The 18,296-nt window shown below is 41.7% G+C and overlaps 2 protein-coding genes and 1 long non-coding RNA gene across 9 annotated transcripts in view; all 3 read left to right on the top strand.

Moving 5' to 3' along the window:
- Window positions 1-13,401, top strand: part of LOC124175343 (serine/threonine-protein phosphatase 4 regulatory subunit 1-like) — a 133,368-nt gene extending 119,967 nt beyond the window's left edge. For all 6 annotated transcript variants that reach the window (XM_046555481.1, XM_046555482.1, XM_046555486.1 and 3 more), the window contains 7 exons: window positions 4,981-5,123; window positions 6,221-6,370; window positions 8,710-8,880; window positions 8,994-9,286; window positions 9,428-10,547; window positions 10,679-10,952; window positions 11,063-13,401. In XM_046555481.1, coding sequence (XP_046411437.1) covers window positions 4,981-5,123; window positions 6,221-6,370; window positions 8,710-8,880; window positions 8,994-9,286; window positions 9,428-10,547; window positions 10,679-10,952; window positions 11,063-11,178 — 2,267 coding nt within the window. In that variant the 3' untranslated portion in view covers window positions 11,179-13,401. The remainder of the gene's footprint in view (window positions 1-4,980; window positions 5,124-6,220; window positions 6,371-8,709; window positions 8,881-8,993; window positions 9,287-9,427; window positions 10,548-10,678; window positions 10,953-11,062) is intronic.
- Window positions 13,402-13,866: 465 nt separating this feature from the next.
- On the top strand, window positions 13,867-15,531 carry LOC124175381. Its single transcript, XM_046555587.1, has 3 exons — window positions 13,867-14,145; window positions 14,221-14,351; window positions 14,416-15,531. Exons 1-3 carry the CDS (start codon window positions 14,068-14,070, stop codon window positions 14,840-14,842), a joined length of 636 nt encoding a protein of 211 aa, XP_046411543.1. The 5' UTR covers window positions 13,867-14,067; the 3' UTR covers window positions 14,843-15,531.
- Window positions 15,532-15,768: 237 nt separating this feature from the next.
- On the top strand, window positions 15,769-18,122 carry LOC124175386. 2 transcript variants are annotated; one of them, XR_006869150.1, is made up of 3 exons: window positions 15,769-16,531; window positions 16,608-17,364; window positions 17,695-18,122. It is a non-coding gene; the product is annotated as an uncharacterized LOC124175386 (long non-coding RNA). The 2 variants fall into 2 exon arrangements; XR_006869151.1 differs by having other exon boundaries at window positions 16,608-17,368.
- The last annotated feature ends 174 nt before the right edge of the window (window positions 18,123-18,296 follow it).

Genomic DNA, 18,296 nt, shown 5'->3' with positions numbered 1-18,296 from the left:
CAGGGAGAAGTCAGGAAATTATGATGGACCGTAAGAAAGAACGTATTTTTTTTTTAATATCCAACTTTCGGAAATTGTATCGTTCAATTTCTAATTACTTGTGCAAAAGGAAACAACACTACGTGTTTTTTTAAATCCATATTTATATATTCAATGTGCACAAATTCTGGAGCTTTTGGTTACAAAAGCTGTCCTACGTTACCCAAGTTTCGTGAGAATGAGTCGAAGGGATTTTGAATTTTTTTTTACGGGAAAAGTAGGGGAATTTTTTTTAAGAAAAAATTGTCGCCACCTTGGTTATCTCTTTCTCGTATCCATTTTTTATTTTTTTTTTTATTTTTGCTTACGATGTTCGTTTCATACGACATTTAAATTGTACAAACTTGATGACAGAATTTTTTTTATTTCTCTCTATGTAAATATAAATTGTTCGTACGTTAAGGCACGTTATGTATCCGGAGCTTAAAGATTTGGAGCTCCTGAAAGCATCGCGTATGAGAAGAGTTATTACCTACAACGAGTTTCGGAGAAACGGAATTACTATAATCTATATTTCGCGTCTGCTTCGGAGCTGTGATCGCATAGAGCTCTACGCAGAGATTGCGTTCAACGTCTATAATACTAAAACACCGCGTATTGTAATAGGAAGGTGGCCGTTGAGCTTTCTCGTTCTCGAAATAGAGCTTCGCTTCCCACGGATATGTTGGGACGTTCGTTTCACCTTCGCGTAACAAACATAACGTTGTGTGCAATACGTTACGCGCAGAGAGAACGATTCTCTCGTCGATACTTTTATAATTACGCGTGTTGGAACGAATCGAAAAAATTGGTTTAATTTTTTTTTTTATTATTGAAGTCGAAAGTATTGATTGAAATGACAAAAAAAAGATTCCGTCCCAAGTTTCAGCTCTGAATATTAATGTTGAGAGAGGTGGGTCATCGCGATTTTTTTTATCTCCCATTCAAATAACACGAGAAAATTTTTTTATTTTCTAATATTGGGAATCTTGTAACTCGTCAACGCGCCTGCGTACAGATGAGACCGAAACGTATTTTTGTAGAGAATCGAACGCGCTACAAAAAAGATCTCTTATCATTTTACGAAAGATCCAGTCTTTCAAAAGTTATTTAAGATCAAATGTCTAAGGCAGGCTCTAAACCTTTGCATCCCGTCTGCCATTTTTCTAACGTTGAAGAGAAAAGTGAGCATATATAGAAATTGGCGACTTGGTAAAATGGTTGAAAATTGTACAGATTTCGCACGCAAGACGACGACTGATTTTCATTTCTATATTGTCACAAACAAGATGTGAGAAAATTAGAAAAGCCCGTCGTCCTGAAACTCGACGTCGTCGACTTGCGAGTTGAAAGATTGGGACTCGAGGGGCACCCGCTGCATGTCGGGGGGCTGATACCAAGCGACAGCTTACAGAGGGGTGCCAGGACAGCAAAAACGTCGCGAGCACGTGTCGAGGGAGGAATCGGAAGATGAAGAATTTTAGTCGAAGGGGGGTCGCCGGCGTAGTTACACGCGCTACCAAAATAGTCTCGGTCCAGCATCTTTGGCTCACTTCGCTCACTACGCGCAGCCCTTGTATGTCGATGTGTGTATATATATATATATATATATGTATATTAGGCACGGGCCCCCGTCTTTGACGCCTCGAAGCACGCGTCCCGGGCCCCCCGAATCCTTGAGATTTGTCTAAAAATATATAATTCCGCCCGCGTGTTTCTCCCTGCGAGATGATCCCCCCCCTCCCTCTGTTTCACATCCTCGCTCGCAGTGTCTCTCCGTGTCTTCTTCGCCCCCCCATCGGCAGCTTGGCTTCGCCACGTGCTACTCGTCCGGAATTTTTATAAATAATCTCTGCGGTGCGAGTCTGTGTGGATCTCGTAGGAGGGGGGGGGGGGGGGGGGGGGATAATAAAATAAGAGCAACCTTTATATACCTTATACGGCTGATGCAGCTGACGTTTACTCGTATCGAAGACTCGTCTGCGTTCTCTAGAAGCCTGTTAGGAAGGTATTAAATCACGGTTGATAGAATTTTTGGGGATGTCGGATTTTCGAGGCTTTTTTTTACAAGGTGTGGCATGTATTTTTTTTTTTTTTTGTTATATTTATTCTTTCGGCAATCCCAACGTGTGTGAGATGGAATCGATTATCAAACTTTTTCAAACTATGTTAGAAATTTATTTTGCCGATATTGTAGGAGAACGGAAATACTTAGATGGTAAATTTGTAGAATTTTGCTGTGTAGCGCTCTAGCACTCGACGTTAAAGGTGAAACAGAGCGAGAATGCAGCTGCAAGTTGTATATTTGATATCCTGCTTTTGTCTAGTTAATCAACTTTTCTTAATTAAGACCAACAATCCGAGAGTTTGAGGGTATTTCATTCGCGTACGGTTACTTGTTGTTGGGGGTGAAAAAGTATAAAGTCTGTTTACTTTCTCGTGCTTTTGAAGTGAGAATTAAGTGTCGTAGAAAAATATGTTGCAAAAGTTTGCTTAGTATTGAATTGCGAAACTTTACTCTGTGTGGCAGTCGCCATTTTGTAAAGAATAGCTAACAAAACTGATATATATATATATATCCTCCGAACACGATTTCCGCTTTCAATTTTCTCTTTCCCTATTTGTATTTATTCTCGAATCTCGCTCCGATACACATTAAATGGAAGCAAGAAATCGCTTTTTTGCATAGGATTTTTCGAATCAAGAATAGCATACCGGATTTCGAGTTAAACGAAAGTGTAACTCCAAATGAAACTACAAACACGAGTTGAAGAAAAAACCTGAAGCGATGTAACTTTTTGAGTTATTCTTCCCGTTTTCACTAGGGTGAAAATCTATAGTGAACGGTATAAAATAAAGCCTGTGCAGTTTATTGGTTGCATACCCGTGTTGTTCGTAAGCCTTCCGCGCTGTTACGTTGAAATATCGGGTTCAAGGCTGGAAGATGTTGTTGTTGCGTACCTACAACCCTAACCTAACGCAACCTATCGCAACCTGCGAGGTAGGAGAAGGCGGCGGATATTTTAAGCCCTCCTCGAGGTGCCCTGCTGGCGCTGTTTCAACGTCGAGCAGGAGGAGAGACGAGGAAGAATTGAGATAACGCGCCCCCGTTCGGTGATTGATAGCTCGTGGCTGCTGCCGTTTTCTTGGTCCTTCCTGGATCCGGACCGCCAACCACGTGTCCCTTCTTTCTCGCAGCCTCCTCTCTTCTCCTCTCCTCTCCTCTCCTCGTCCAACGATGGTGGGGACAGACTTCCTTCCTCCCGCCAAGGAAACGCTGCTGCATAGCATCGAAGGAAAGGTGCCCGATGAGGATCCTCATGACGATGACGATGACGATGACGATGACGCGATCCCGTTGCGCCGTATGCACTCTACGTCGACTTCAGTCGCGCCCACGCGCTCGTCGCGAACGCATCGCGTTGAGCTGAGCGCGTTTCAAAATTTTCCTTTCATTTATTTCTCGTTACGGGTATGGAAATCAACGTATTTATTGAAAAGATCTTTCTGTATTTATTTACATTTATGTTACGTTCCTCGCGTGTAAAAGTCCATCGTCGCGTCGAGTGGTTTTAAATATCTGTCGTCCGCGGTTTTGGCGCTCTTTTGGAGTGAGAAGAGATTTGGTCGTTTTGCTTTTTGTTGTCTCATCGATGTAACGCGGTGATGCACATGTATTATATACACGTGTACGTATAAGATAACATTTGTGTATTGTTCAGGGAATGCACGGCAAGTCATTCGATGAATCGGTGTACGATATTGAATATCGCTTACTATTTACTCACCAACTGCAATCAATTAATTGCAGCCTCTGTATCTTAATGTATATATATATACGTACATACATGTATATCGATATTCTCGCGTTTTTTGTTATTTCTTCAAGGTATGAAATAGAAATAGAAATGATATCAAATTTGTATAGAGAGGCGGGAAGGGGGGGATACGTGTTTAGATTCTGAACTATGCAAAATAATAACTGTTTGAATTCGAAATTTTCGATAACCGATTTTTGCAATCGTTCACTCTTCGTTCTACGTCCTTCACTCTTGTCACGTACATGCGTGCCGAATACCGATATGTATATTACATACCTACGTTATTACAGTTTCACAGGCGTGGGCGTAGGCGATGAAGAGAACGCAACATTTCGGTACGCGTCGCATGTTCCAAAGTCAAAACCAGAGTTATAGGTGGTAAATACGTTTCGTATATATATAAGCAGAGGGTGCAAACGGGGCGTCGCGTCGCCTCGCCTCGTTCCCCCGACGAAACCCGCGAACACCGGGCCGAAGGGTATTTTGAAAAACTGTGCCGAACAGATGTGCCTCCCGCCTGCGGGGTGTACCTACCCTATACACACGGACACACTTGTATCGTACGCACAGAGCGAAGCTGTTGCAACGCATCCTGACCGAAGTGCTGTTGCAAGCGGTGTGCAGAGGTGTCGGTTTTCCGACACGATTCGCCGAAGTTGAAGGAAAACGATTTTTCTTACAATATCGTCGTCGATTCGTTGTTCTTGGTGAAAAATAACGATCGACATTCGCGATTAATCGTCGAGCCAAGGCTGAGAAAGAAAGAAAGAAAGAAAGAAAGAAAGAAAGAAATGCGCTCGCGCGTTATAACGTAACGGAGGTGCGGCACGTGCAGGGAAGCGATATTTATACGTGCAGGATTTCGTTCCTATAGCTGATTGTGAGTGGATTGTAACGATGAGGCGATTTTATGCGTCGATGAACTCCTCGAGCAACGGTGTCCCAGGACGGTATCGGCATACGGTATTAGTCTTCGATAATTTGTAATTAATTTTCGTCCTGCACACGCTGATCGTGCAGACGACCTTTGAGTGTCGCAGACGGCTCCCCCTCCCATCGCGCAACGCCCATCCTCGTTGTCCGTATAGATAACGTGCGATATACCTGTACCATAATTCTTCTTTCATTCATTTCTGTGCAGAAGCTACGGTGAGGTCGGAACTCGTGGAGCAGGTGCCCCACGTCGCGATGATATGCGAGGAGGCTCCCAACCGGTTTCGGCATGTACTTCCTCAACATCTACTGGGAATTGTCATCAAGTACCTCCGAGACGACGACAACCAGGTTCGCTTATTTTCAATCGATTTTAATTATACATTATTACGTCAGGGTTTCGCGTTCTTGCCGTCTTAACGAATCGGAACGAATCGTATCGTATCGTCCACGTCACGTCACGAGGGTAAATATTTCACATTTGTTCAATTTTTATACCATCGTGTGTGTGTGTGTGAATACAAAGCTCGCGACGTCACAATGTCTCTTTGAATTATTCTGACTATTGTATACATATACGTGATGACGTTAGTTAATTGCGGAACGCTCGTTTCCCCATTGGAATTGAAACTTTGGCATGACGAGATTAGGTCTGAATTCTGACTCCCGGTATACATACATTCAACAGGTGGGCAACTTATAGCTCGATGTATGTATATGTATACGTATGTCCAATTAGGTGTATGAAAAATGGGCAATAATCTTTAAAAGATCTTTATAAAGACGCGGAGTCGGTCAAAGCTGGTGCAACGGGATGAGGATTGAGGATTATTAATATGCAAATTGGAGTCTCTTAATTATTAGCTTCTCGTCGACGGTTATTAATTCGGAACACTGCGGACGAGCACGAGCATGAGGTTCAATATCCTACTCGTACGATACTCTACCTACTCCCACCTCCCTCCCTCTTCTCTCTCTCTTCTCTTCTCTTCTCTCTCTCTTTCTCTCTCTCTCTCTCTCTTTCTCTCTCTCTCTCTCTCTTTCTCTCTCTCTCTCTCTCTCTCTATCTCTCTATCTCTCACTCTCGTATTTGTTCGCAGTATGTATATTAACAAATATTATATACGCGTATAACGTATTTCTCTATAATTCGAAATTCGTTCGCGCATCCAATAATACATGCACAACTATTGCACGTATAAGCGATTGGCTAAAACAGTATCGAGAAATATTTGAGAAAAGCATTGAGATTACCCAAAACCAGACTAACCGACGAAGATGAATTTAGTCACGTTTTTGTTACAACAGGCTTCTGAAAATATTGAAATTATAAGAAATATGGTACGACATCATTCTCAATTTTTACCCGATTTCAAATTTACCATCCGTCTTTAAACGACTGGTGAAAGTAAACTTGTGGTAATGTGGGTATTGTTGTTTATTACCAGGTTAGGAAAACTGCACAGGCCGCTCTTTTGGTACTAATGGAACGAGGACTGTTGGAAAAGGAACCGATTGAGGAGCTAATTTGTCCAGTTGTTTTGGAACTCTCGTTCGTCAACGATCCATCGGTCGAAATTCACACGGGAGCGATAGCCGTAAGTCTGAATTACCATTACACTACGATTATCGTGCAACTGCGTGTATATATATATATATATATATATATATATATATGTATGTATGTATGTATGTATGTACATGTATATAGGTGGTAATTTTTTACCATACGGTTTATTTTGTATGCACCCCTCCCTCCCCCCCACACACACACCATCCCTCCTCCCCCGGCGCTACGCCCATCGAAGCTGCCTAACACGGCGGATTCTGCATGAAAGACATGGGTAGTGAGATGTTCATCTCGCACCTGCGTCTCACTACCTTGTCTTTCATGTGGCGTTTGCCCCATACGATCAATCGACTTTCTTTTCGTAGATGAAAAATTATTGAATAAAATGATTCGTGACTCGTTGAACGATCTTTGTTGCACGGTTAAATGTTGCTCAACTATATTACGTTCTTGTCTTGACATATCTAGGTATATCCATATATGTGTGTGTGTGTGTGTGTGTGTGTATGTATATATATTTATATATTTATATACTTATATACTTATATACTTATATATACATTTATATACGTATATATATATTTTTCGATTTTTAAAATCAGATTGTTGAATGTTCCAGTGCACAAGCGCGCAGTTATATGCAGATGCAGAAAATATAGAGAATGTGCAACAGTATTGCCGTTGTTGGTAACTATGGGTGATTGCTCTGTGATGATGATATTTGGTTTTGATGTGAAACTTTGAAACAGCGTGGGTGATAAAAAGAGCGAGAGAGAGTGAGAGAGACAGGTAAAAAGAGTAGGACAGGGAGAGAGAGAGAGAGAGCGAGAAGGGGTGGGGTGGGGGCGAGAGAGTACGACAGAGAGCTAGCGAGAGTGGGAGGGAGAGAATGGGGGGAGACAGAGAGAGAGTGAGAAAGTGAGGGAAAAAAGTGAAAGAAAAGAGAGCACGAAAGCACGAGAGAGAGAGAGAGAGAGAGAGAGAGGGAGAGGGAGAGGGAGAGGGAGAGGGAGAGAGGGAGAAAAGGAGAGAGGGAGAGAGGGAGAGAGGGAGAGAGGGAGAGAGGGAGAGAGGGAGAGAGAGAGAAAGAGAGAGAGAAAGTGAGAGAGAAAGAGAGAGAGAAAGTGAGAGAGAAAGAGGTTGTTCAAGGAAAAGCCCGGCATGCTTTTACCATCAAAGTTGGTTTGTCATAGAGATCGACTATCACAGCCAGCTTTGATGAGCAAAATTGTGTCCGATTTCACCTATTGCTGCAGATTTTTGCCGCACGAGAGGAAGTAAAGGTTCATTACGTGTGTGTTATTTTAAAGACAAACACGCAAACACTTTTTTGTGGTCCGATACATCAAATTGGTTGTGGAATGTTTTAACTCATATCACAGCCACTTTGATGAGCTTGGCCCACAAAATCAGTCGTCAATCAAACTACTAATTATTAATAATATATTCATACCTCAATATGTATACTGTTATCAGTGTAGGATATTAATAAATTGTTTAATTTCAATTATTTTGATTACAATCTTACACATCGCGTTACCTACGGATGCCTCAAAATTGGATTGCTACTCGGTCAAGGAAGATTAATATCACAAAAATTGGTCCAATTTTCCTCAAGGATGCTCTTACGGTGCCTGATTATTTTGAACAGTGATCCAATCGTCAAAATGGTTGTGACGTGTTGTTAAAGATTCATATCACAGCCATTTTTGACGAGTTGGATTGCCCTTCTTATCGTCCTAGAAACGTAAAATACTTGGGTACAATGAATAAATCTGTACATATATATGTACGTATAAGTATATACACCTACGTTGAAGATGACGGATATCATCCAAAGTTCGTCGGAGTGTTCGTGCTGCTCACAAAGTGGCTGTTGTATGCTAATTATCAGAGGTCATATCACAGCCAGCTTTGATGAGCGGTGCGACACTGAACACTCTTCTTTTGAGATACAAATTCGACAAATACCGACACGAAGAAACCAGGACCTTACTCCGTTCGTAACGCTTGTCTGGCCTGGCTCATTGTTCCTCCCATCAGAGTGGTTGTGATGTGACCTTATGAAAATCATATCACAGCCAGCTTTGATGAGCGGAACGGTACGGTCGTGAAATTTCAACGTGGGACACTGTCGTGTGATAAAGACAAAAAGTAAGAGCAGTGAGTGAGAACTAAAGTAGAAAGAGTGTGACAGAAAGTGTAATGCAATGTTGTGGTCCTACACCCTTTATTGGTCACAGAGAGTTGATTTTTTTATTTCATAGGGCGTAAATTATTGTTTAACAAAATTTGCTGTATATTATGGTTGCTTTCCAAATCGAATTCTACGCATACTTAAAGCCTTGTTTTTATTTCAATCTCCAGCTCATGTGCAAGATGGCTCCACTCGTCGGAAGAGAACTTACGGAGAGATTGTTCCTCGACAGATTCGCAAAGCTATGCTCAGATGATATTTTCTATGTAAGAAAAGTCTGCGCTGCTAATCTAGCTGATTTTTGTGCAGCCGTTAGTAAAGAGTCCATCGAAACGATACTGGTTAGTGTGGCGGTAGATACTTTCTTCAACCGATATCATTCATCCGTAGTGAATCAGAAATTCCCTACTTTGTTCCTCTAATCTCTAACTATCATATTTGTTTTATCTTTCAGCTTCCAAGGTTCATAGATCTATGCACGGACGATGTGTGGGGGGTCAGAAAAGCATGTGCTGAAGTTATAATGTCCGTTTCGTGCTGCGTCTCTCTCCATCATCGACAGCATACTTTGGCGCCTGTGTTCGCTGCCCTTCTCGGCGATGTGTCAAAGTGGGTCCGCTTGTCTGCGTTTCAGACACTTGGGCCGTTCATCTCTACTTTTGCCCAGCAATTTACAGCATTGGCATACAACCAGTACGGCGAGGTTGTCTTTACCAATCAACAAGGCATGGAGCTGAGATACAACAAGTATGTGGTATTTACATTTAGCTGGAATCAATATATTCTGATTGTGAGTGAAAGTTACGAGTTATCGTGAAAGATGTAGTCAAGGTCTTATTGGTATTGTGAAATTTCCTAAGAATAGCTCTTTTTTTTTTTCGCTTATAGATTGTCGTACTCAAATCCTCGCACGTTAAACTTCTGCGAAACCTCTTCATTTGGTTGTTTGAGCAGGAAGTACGATGAATACAACGATAAATTTGAAGTTGAATTTTCACCTGTGAGTATGGTGGGATCGCGAAATCGGGATAAGGATGAGGACGGTTTCAAGCCCGCATCGGAAAGTACTGTCACAGAGGAATCCGGATCTAGTGACGACACGGACAAGTTCAACCCCTTTCTATTCTATTACATTTCCCCGGATATGCCGTTGGATTCGGACCTTGTCGAGGCTGGCAGACCCACGAATTCGGAGAATGGTAACGCAAAGGAAGAGGCCCCTAGTTTGGACAAAAAAAAGGAAAATCAGCCCGTTTCCAATGACAGTGTAAACAATGCGGATGACGATGTGAGTGGTTCTGTAAGCGTAGAAAATAGCTCGCAATTGCTAAACGATACAATTGATGTGCGGGACGCTTACGACGAGCGCAAAAACATCAACCAAAACGCGAACGGAAACTCTGGTAACAAGTGCAACGCGGCAGGTGACAACTACCAGTGCGTAGTGCCTCAGGTTCTCATCGATTACTTCGTTTCTATGACCGAAACGACGCAGGTTGTCCAGACTGACTCGGAAATACTGCAGCACTGTGCCTTCAGTTTCCCGGCCGTTGCCCTCACCCTGGAAAAGCATAACTGGCCACTTTTGAAGGATGCCTATCTTTCGCTGGCAAGCGCGCTCCCATGGAAAGTCAGGCTCACCTTAGCGTCCAGTATTCACGAGATTGCGTTAATACTCGGTGAGGATTTGGCCGCGAGAGACTTGGTACCGATCTATGACGGGTTCATTAAAGACTTGGACGAAGTTAGGATAGGGGCGCTTAAACACTTGGCCACGTTTCTTAAGGTTCTCAGACCCTCCGAGAGATGCCAATACTTACCAAGACTCAACAATTTTTTGGTCACCGATGCCGAATGGAACTGGCGATTCAGGGAGGAGCTCGCTAACCAGCTACTCGAAGCCGTCACTCTGTTCAATCCGTACGATGTTTCCAAGTACATTGCACCTCTCTCGCTTCATCTACTTGTCGATAAAATCGCAGCCGTTCGAACAGTCGCCTTAGCCTTGGTAAGATTTAAGTAATATACCGTAATTTTAGTCGAGTATAACCCTCAGCTCATACGTCATAGGCAGTAATATAATCTTGGGAAACAAGAATACGTACAACCTTATAACATTCTCTTTCACGATTCCGTTAGGTAACGCAGATAATTTCCCACCTGTCGGTCGACGAAGCTCTTGTCACAGCATTGGTGCAGGAACTTGGCCACATGTTACCGCGTTCGGTCAAATGGACGCGAAGGCAAACGTACGGAATTTTGTGCTCTCAGTTGATAACAAACGGTGCAATTACCGCCGATAGATTTTCCAAGGAGATGCTACCTCATCTGATCGACCTCTCGTGGGACACTGTACCAAACGTCCGGCTAGCGGTCGCTAGAACGTTAGCAAGAAACGTTGCCACCCGAGGACGTGAGTCGTGATAAATATTTCAATGCAATTTTTAAGTAAAGCCAGGTATTTACTTAATAATGAAAGAAAAGAACGACAATAAAAAAATTTGTTTCCCTTTTAATTTGCAGCCGAATGGCAGGGTGGACCGGAACAAGCGGAGGCTGTGAAAACGAAATTGAAACACTTGAGACAAGACGTTGATCGCGATGTTCGCGAACATGCTATTCTAATCAGGACGCAATAGCACTTGGACAAGGGGTTGAACCCCTACCTTAGATGGACAGTGCATTTACCTCGACTTGTCGCGTAGCATTCGGCGCTCCTACCTGCGATTTGATTCGGTCTCTGTGATTTTTTTTATCGTTGAATGAATGTACGCCAAAGCAACAAAGCTATACCTGTCCAATTTTGAATGCGAGATACATGTTTTATTTTTGTTTTACTTTTATTTTTAACTATCTTCTATTTTTCTGTTTATTTTCCCCTCTCCGTCTGTCCTTAAATTTATTGTTTTCAAATAAATCAATATCGATGCTACGGTATCTACCAATGCCGAGCTGTAAAACTCGACGAGACACAAGTAGCGTAGATAGAAAGGTGTATAAAAAGTCATTTGCATTAGAATACTTGATAACGAACCGGATTTCTTTCACCTCTCACTTCCGACAATTTTTTTCTTTCTTGCTGTCACTCATTCTTTGCAAGCGTTGAAACTCGTATTGTTTCACGATTTCCTGAACTACCGAAAGTACATTGAAATGACGAATTTATCCGAACATTATCTGACTCGACTGTTCCTTTTTTCGCGCCAGTGCGATGCAATCCTCTCGTAACGAAACAATGAGCAAAAGAAAGAAAGAAAAAAAGAGACCAAAACATGAAAAGATACGAATCTTACGAAAAATATGTTGTGGACCGGCAATATATCTAGTATAATAAGTCAAGCGTCTGGAGTCCGAGTGAAAGCTTAGGCTTAGTAAACCTACTTCAGAAGATTGGACGAAGACATAACTCTAAGCTCAAGTTTTAATTGCCTACTACTACTACCACTACTTTATTATTATACATAACTATACCGTCTAGTGAACATAAAATACATAATACGTAATAATTCGAGTTACTGGCGAACTTGATATTCTGTGAGATAGGGTAAGATATCGACTTCAACATTACAAATCCTCGAGAATGATAAACTAAAAGAACTAAATAGACAAACTCGGATTAAAATAAAACACTAAAAAATCTTCAAGGTATTCGAGCGTGCATCATTGTGACCGTCATAGATAGAACTTATAAGATTATCAAGCCGTCAAGGTATCGGGCGAAGATTTCTTACTATCAATAATGTTTCTATTAAATAATCCGAGTTACTAGTTGCTCTTGCTGAATCAATACATGTGCACAGACGACGAAAACAATTATCACGCATTCTTATTAATAATTATCTTCTCTTTCCTTTGTTCTGTGTTACCTTTGTCGCGCATCTATGAGAAAGTGCAACTAGTAAGCGAACAAATTTGTGGCATTAGTGATCTTGAATTTTTGACACTTAGTTAAGAAACTTAAGGTCTTGTGCAAAACGGCTGATATCAGTAATATCCTAGGTGATACGTATGCATCGCAAAAACGAGAGAAAAAATGATAAACAATTCCGTAGGTAAAACAAATTTTTCGAAATAATTTTATTCTAGTTAAAGCAAATTATTACCATCGAAATATACAACAGGATCCGACCGTGAATTAAAAATAACAGTCCTTACTTATAGAATTTTTAATAATAGTAAGTTATCCGGAATTGTCAAGTTTTGTATGTATCTTAGGCGATTCACTGGTTTTACTATACCAATTCATATAATGGTATTGATGGATATCCTAGCCGTTATAATAATATTATTAATAATAATAACAATAACGATGATAGAAATAATAACGATAATAATTTAGAATATAGAGTACAGGGAGGCACTGAAAATGGCTGTATAAATAATGTACAATAAAGTGGTAAGGAACGAAAGAAACGAAACACCGATACGTAGCTCATATAAATATTATAATGCCATCACTTGGAAATTTTTGTACGTGGAACAAACCAACCGAGATCACTATGTGTACCCCCCTAACATAGGTATGTATAGATATATTACAAACTAAGAGATATCGTCAATCTTTTAATAATAATATGATACAATAATTGATAGAAATCGACTGATGATGAATGGTGATTAAGAACGCCAATGATTGTCATACAACGATGTTTGACAATCATTGGGAAATGAATCCAATTTATGAAAACGTGGAACAACTGACAAGTATTTTTCATTTCAGCAACACTTGTTCATCAATGTGAATATTATGAAAAGTGTTTGTTTAAAACATTGTGTATAATATATTATTATGTATTTGATAATGAATGCGAATAGAAGAGAAAAGTAATGATAACAATAAACCTTAATCGATTTGTTACAAATATCATGTGCTGTTTTTACTTTTTTTTAGTAAAATGGAATATTTCATCAGACATAGGTATCTGATGGCGTACAGTTTTCAATCTAACGATAAAATTGTTGATTTACGGTCAAAACTTGATACCATTGACTGTAACTTTTTCATATCTGATTGCGGACAATTAGTTGATTTCCGTCTTTTGAACATTTCAGGATTTAGGATTATTACACAATTAACTGCACTTTTTTTTAACCTGTATCTGCCGTGAAAATTTGAATAATACGAATTCTCTTATCCGTACTCTTCAATCAACGTTTATACTGGTTCGGCAGAAAGTTCTTGACGTTAGGTTACAACAGTTACGTAGAGCAGAGAAGACAGCAGCGCGCCCGCAAAGCTGCAACTAAACGTACACAAATCTGCTTTCATTTCGTTACCGATGGCCATGCGTCATTGGTCTGCGTTCACTGATCGCGGAACGCACTATGCTAGTCCATGCGCAACGTGTTCTGTTTGAAAGTAATTGGGGATCCTTAGGCTCGTTGCTGGTACATTTGTGTAACACAAACATGTTTTTATCTTTAATTGTTACGGTACCTGAGGTTGAGAAAGAAATTCAGACGTAAAATCCGTAAATAGATAAATTCTACAACTTGATACGTTAACTGGCGAGGACAGGTTATAGGTTATGTTTTCGAATATAGAACGTGTGAGAAGAACCCTGATTTGCGGTCCACCAGAATTGACGGAAACCTTTATGTTTGAGGTACTAATATCCCAGTTATCATTTTATCGATCAACTCAAAAAACGATAAGATCAATCCAAATGTTCTTAACACAGGGGGCTGCACATTGGGCGAAACAAGGAAGCCGCGTTATTTACGTAACTCAGAATCCGATCGAGTCTCTGCCGCCAAAATATCACGATGGCCCTAAACCATGTGTAGATACATTCCAATTAATCAAATTCATGTAAGTTCACACTGAAATAAAAACGAGGAATTCGACTGTATATAACGAGCTTAACTGTTTTCAGGTACCTGCCGGATCATAAGAGCTTGATGGAACTTTTGGTCGAGTTGGACACTTTCGCTTCCCTACCGTCAGCGCTGCTTATCGACAAGCTAGATAATTACGCCGAGCCTACGACTTGGCGGGGTGACTACGATTTGCTTCTCGCCAAAACGTGTTCCTTTATTATCGACGCGATGAACGCGTGTTCCCGTATTCTGGGGAAAAAAGTTCACGTCTGCGCCTCTCTCCGACCAGAAACAGTCGGCAAAGTACATTTCGTCTATTTCGATAACGTCTGGAAATTTTCTATCGACAATAACCTCGCCGACCCGATTATAACTTTACAAAAAGCGTTTTGCACGAACGGTGACCGGTTGTTCAAATTTCGCAGCTTGGAAGACCGGACTGTTGTTCTCAAACAAGTTTTAAGATATGTTGACGAGCATTGAAGAGCGGGACTCTGAATTAATAAAGACGGTTTTAGATTACAGCTACAGATTTCATTTCTTTTTTTTTTACATCACACTTAAGCATTCCACCAAAATGAATCGAGTGGTACGATCATAGTCAATGTAAGTGAATTTCAGTCGACATATCTAGTGAATCGTTCAACAGTTTCCTCTGAAACTCGCGTAAAAAATTTCTTTAACGTACCGGTACTTCCGAGTACTCAATTTCACTGAAAAATTGATGGCCTAGAATCTATTTTGAACGGTTAGCAACGAGCGTGTAATATATTTCACTCGAACGCTTCTGAGAAATTTACGTCGTTTCATCGCTAAGTTCGTATGTTTCTGTTTATTGCAACTTTTCTCATAACTTCGAATTTTAAATAACCACTTCGCCATTGCCGTACATGCGGGTGAATTACCAACCACGCTTAATGGAATGTCGAACGCATCAGGAAACTCAGGGATTTAATGTAGTATTGTATAATTAATGTAAAATATTTAATAAGATAAGTATTTACATGTTCGTTACACGATGTATGCTTGCAAAGAATAGGAAACGTTGAAGTATAAATGATAAATGCAGTAAAATTTTACGTTATTCCTCGCGAAGCCGTGTAAATGGCTTCCTCGTATCTGGCCGACCTGCATTGTTAACCTGAAGTGGAGAAATAAATGAAGTTCTCACATCTGCGTCTTTTTAACTTACATGTATACATAGGTATAATAGTTACCTACCGAAGTCGGGTGGAGGCAAGAGCATTTGTTTCGCTAGAATTGAAACGCGATAATCGGACGATACTACGAACATATATGGAATGGGTAATTCCGCTCGTTATGAAACCGCCGGTCGCTGATTTATATGCTTGTGTAACATACTTAAAAATTAATTTAAGCTTATCTTCGCATTCAGGGACTTCTGCCAGTTCGCCATTCGGCGATAAAATTATTAATTTGACGACGAATAATTTCACACAACGGGTATACATAGGAATACAATATAATATACATTTACATGTATATGCCGGCGTCAAGCGTCAAAGTTGGGAATAAACAAGCACGTGGCAACGAAGAATATATGGACAAAATAAATCTAATAATATCTCCGACTACTTCCGCGTTCGCAACGAAGTATACAATATCCGAGTGGGCATTAGAAGCGTTCGAATTAAAGTCCACATCACACCTTTAGGGTGAAACGCACACGATACGACCTGCCATCCCTCTCTCCGTTTTCGTTTTCACTCGAGGTAGGTATAACATAGCCGACGAATGCGTTTCGAGCGGATCAGAGCTGCACGGCGGTAGAGAGAGTCAAGCGCATCAACGCGGGCTGGACGGACGGCGTCCCATTGTCTGGTTCTCTCTTCGATTCTCGCGCGACGGTAGACCTGTTCGGTATAAGCCTGGTCTCCCCTGATTTCACCCTGGTTCTCCCGACTCGCCTGAACGAGGGCGATCCCCGAGATCGAGTGTTCAGGTTGCGCCGACTGCCGAAACCGACGAAGGGTCCAGCGTTTCAAACTCCGACAAGAACGGTCTCTCGATTTGCGAGCATCATACTTTTCATGGGCAGTAACGGGTAAATCCGAACGTTGGCGGTGATTCGAGGTCTGCGAAACATGCCTTCCTTTTCGGATTAAAGCCGGAGAATCCATGCGTTTAATTTCAAGATTACGTTGGCGGATGGTACGTATTTAAAGTTTGCCGTGATACAACGTTCGTTCTGCAACAGTTTGGGAGAGCAGAGCGATTTATTTTTCAGCCGCGGACATCGGGCCCGTTTGAATTGTGAGAAAGATACTTGAACACCGGGTGACTTCCACCGGCGAGTGCAGCAGCGGGAGATCGAGAGTGCGGGGGCCTTAGGGCCCGGCGAGACCCCCGCATACCTGAGCGAACAGGTGTGCCAGAGGCCGGTGGAGCGGCTATAGAAGACTCGAGCCTGTTAACTTTAAGTTTGTTCAGTTTGTCGACGCCCAGATCAGGGACGCAGCTGGGACGGGATCACCTTCCAGCACCGTTGCACCTGGTCCTCGGGCATACAATATCACCCTGCACCAATCGCTCCATCACGCCCGACCATAATACACCGAAACCATGCAGCGCTGAACGCTGGAATACTTTTACGACAAAAATATATAAGTATACGAAAATTAGATGCACGATCTAGAATCGACATTAATATAATTATAAATATAATTGTAACATATAAATATAATTACACATATTACATATATAATGTACATGTATATCTTGTTTTCAGAAAGGACGAAGCAGGAAGAAGGTCTCTTGGACTTGAGAGGCTAACTCTTAACAACACATAAGAGGCCCGAAAGACCGGCGAAAGCTCGCTCTCCGTTTGATTCTCCTGATCGATTTCGTGCGAATAGCTACATTCCAGAGACCTTGGAACCGTGGCACACTGGAACCAGTTTCAAAGCAGTTCGTAAATCGTCCAGGATTAGGGACGGACGCATTTTTTCTTGCCGATTCCCCGGTGCCACGTTCGTTTTAATTAAGTAGGTATGATACAAAATCCTGCCTCAAGCGAAATAAATTACATTCGTATCTCTGTGTTTTTCGCGGGCCGCGCACGTATGTCGTAAACGTGATATGAGTATGTAAATAGAATTTTACAGAGCAAGTGGAGGGGAAGATCCGAGAGCGCGCAGTGTCAAGTGTCAGAAAACTATAGTTTTTTTTTATACATATACTTTGACAGAATTTTAGACCCTCGATATCTTCTTTTCGTTTCTTTGCATTATATACGTCGAGTACAACAACATTTATCAGGACAGATGGCAAGTTGCAATACTTCTCTCTGGCTTATCGTCTTCTTTTTATTACAGCCTTCTACTCGGAACGTGAGATATGAACTATCGGTGGGTATATACAACACATAGAAATATAGCGCAAGTGTAGCGGTAACACAAAGAAGAAACCAAGAACGACGTAAAAAAGAAAAAAAAAAAAATGGCAACAAATTTCTTATTTCATTCGCTAAAACATTACGAGCCCTCATAATTTTCATTTGCCTGCAGCAAGCGTGCGAATAAACAAAAGCAGAGCTATGAAACAAGGAATCCTGCCAGACTTTGTCCGCACAATCTGGTCGATCGTCCGAGCTGAAATCGTAAATATTTATCGATGAGTGACCGCGGTTTCGGAGGCTTCCTCTCGGTCCTATTCGTCTCTTCGATCTGTATAGGCGATAGGCAGAAGTATGCGGGATCGCGGGGGAGGATCGCGTCGACGAGAAGCGGGGCGCAAGGGGTGAAAGAAGACCGCATGCAGGAGAAGAGCAAGAGCAAGCCTAACCGGGCCTGTCTCCGGCCGTCTCGACGTACCGCGCTACCAGCAAGTGGCTACCAAGTGGCTGGCAAGTGGCTTGCAAGACTCGCCACCACCACCACCATCACCATCACCATCACCACCACCACCACCACCACCA

The sequence above is a fragment of the Neodiprion fabricii genome, chromosome 2, assembly GCF_021155785.1.
Source record: "Neodiprion fabricii isolate iyNeoFabr1 chromosome 2, iyNeoFabr1.1, whole genome shotgun sequence".
NCBI lineage: Eukaryota > Metazoa > Arthropoda > Insecta > Hymenoptera > Diprionidae > Neodiprion > Neodiprion fabricii.
This window is presented reverse-complemented; position numbering and strand designations above follow the sequence as displayed.

Excerpts from the sequence above, each read along its gene's own strand:
- LOC124175381 (XM_046555587.1), top strand. The coding sequence starts at position 14,068 with ATGTTTTCGAATATAGAACGTGTGAGAAGAACCCTGATTTGCGGTCCA. Across the intron at positions 14,146-14,220 it reads CGGAAACCTTTATGTTTGAG|GGGGCTGCACATTGGGCGAA; the intron begins GTACTAATATCC and ends TTCTTAACACAG. Across the intron at positions 14,352-14,415 it reads TTCCAATTAATCAAATTCAT|GTACCTGCCGGATCATAAGA; the intron begins GTAAGTTCACAC and ends AACTGTTTTCAG.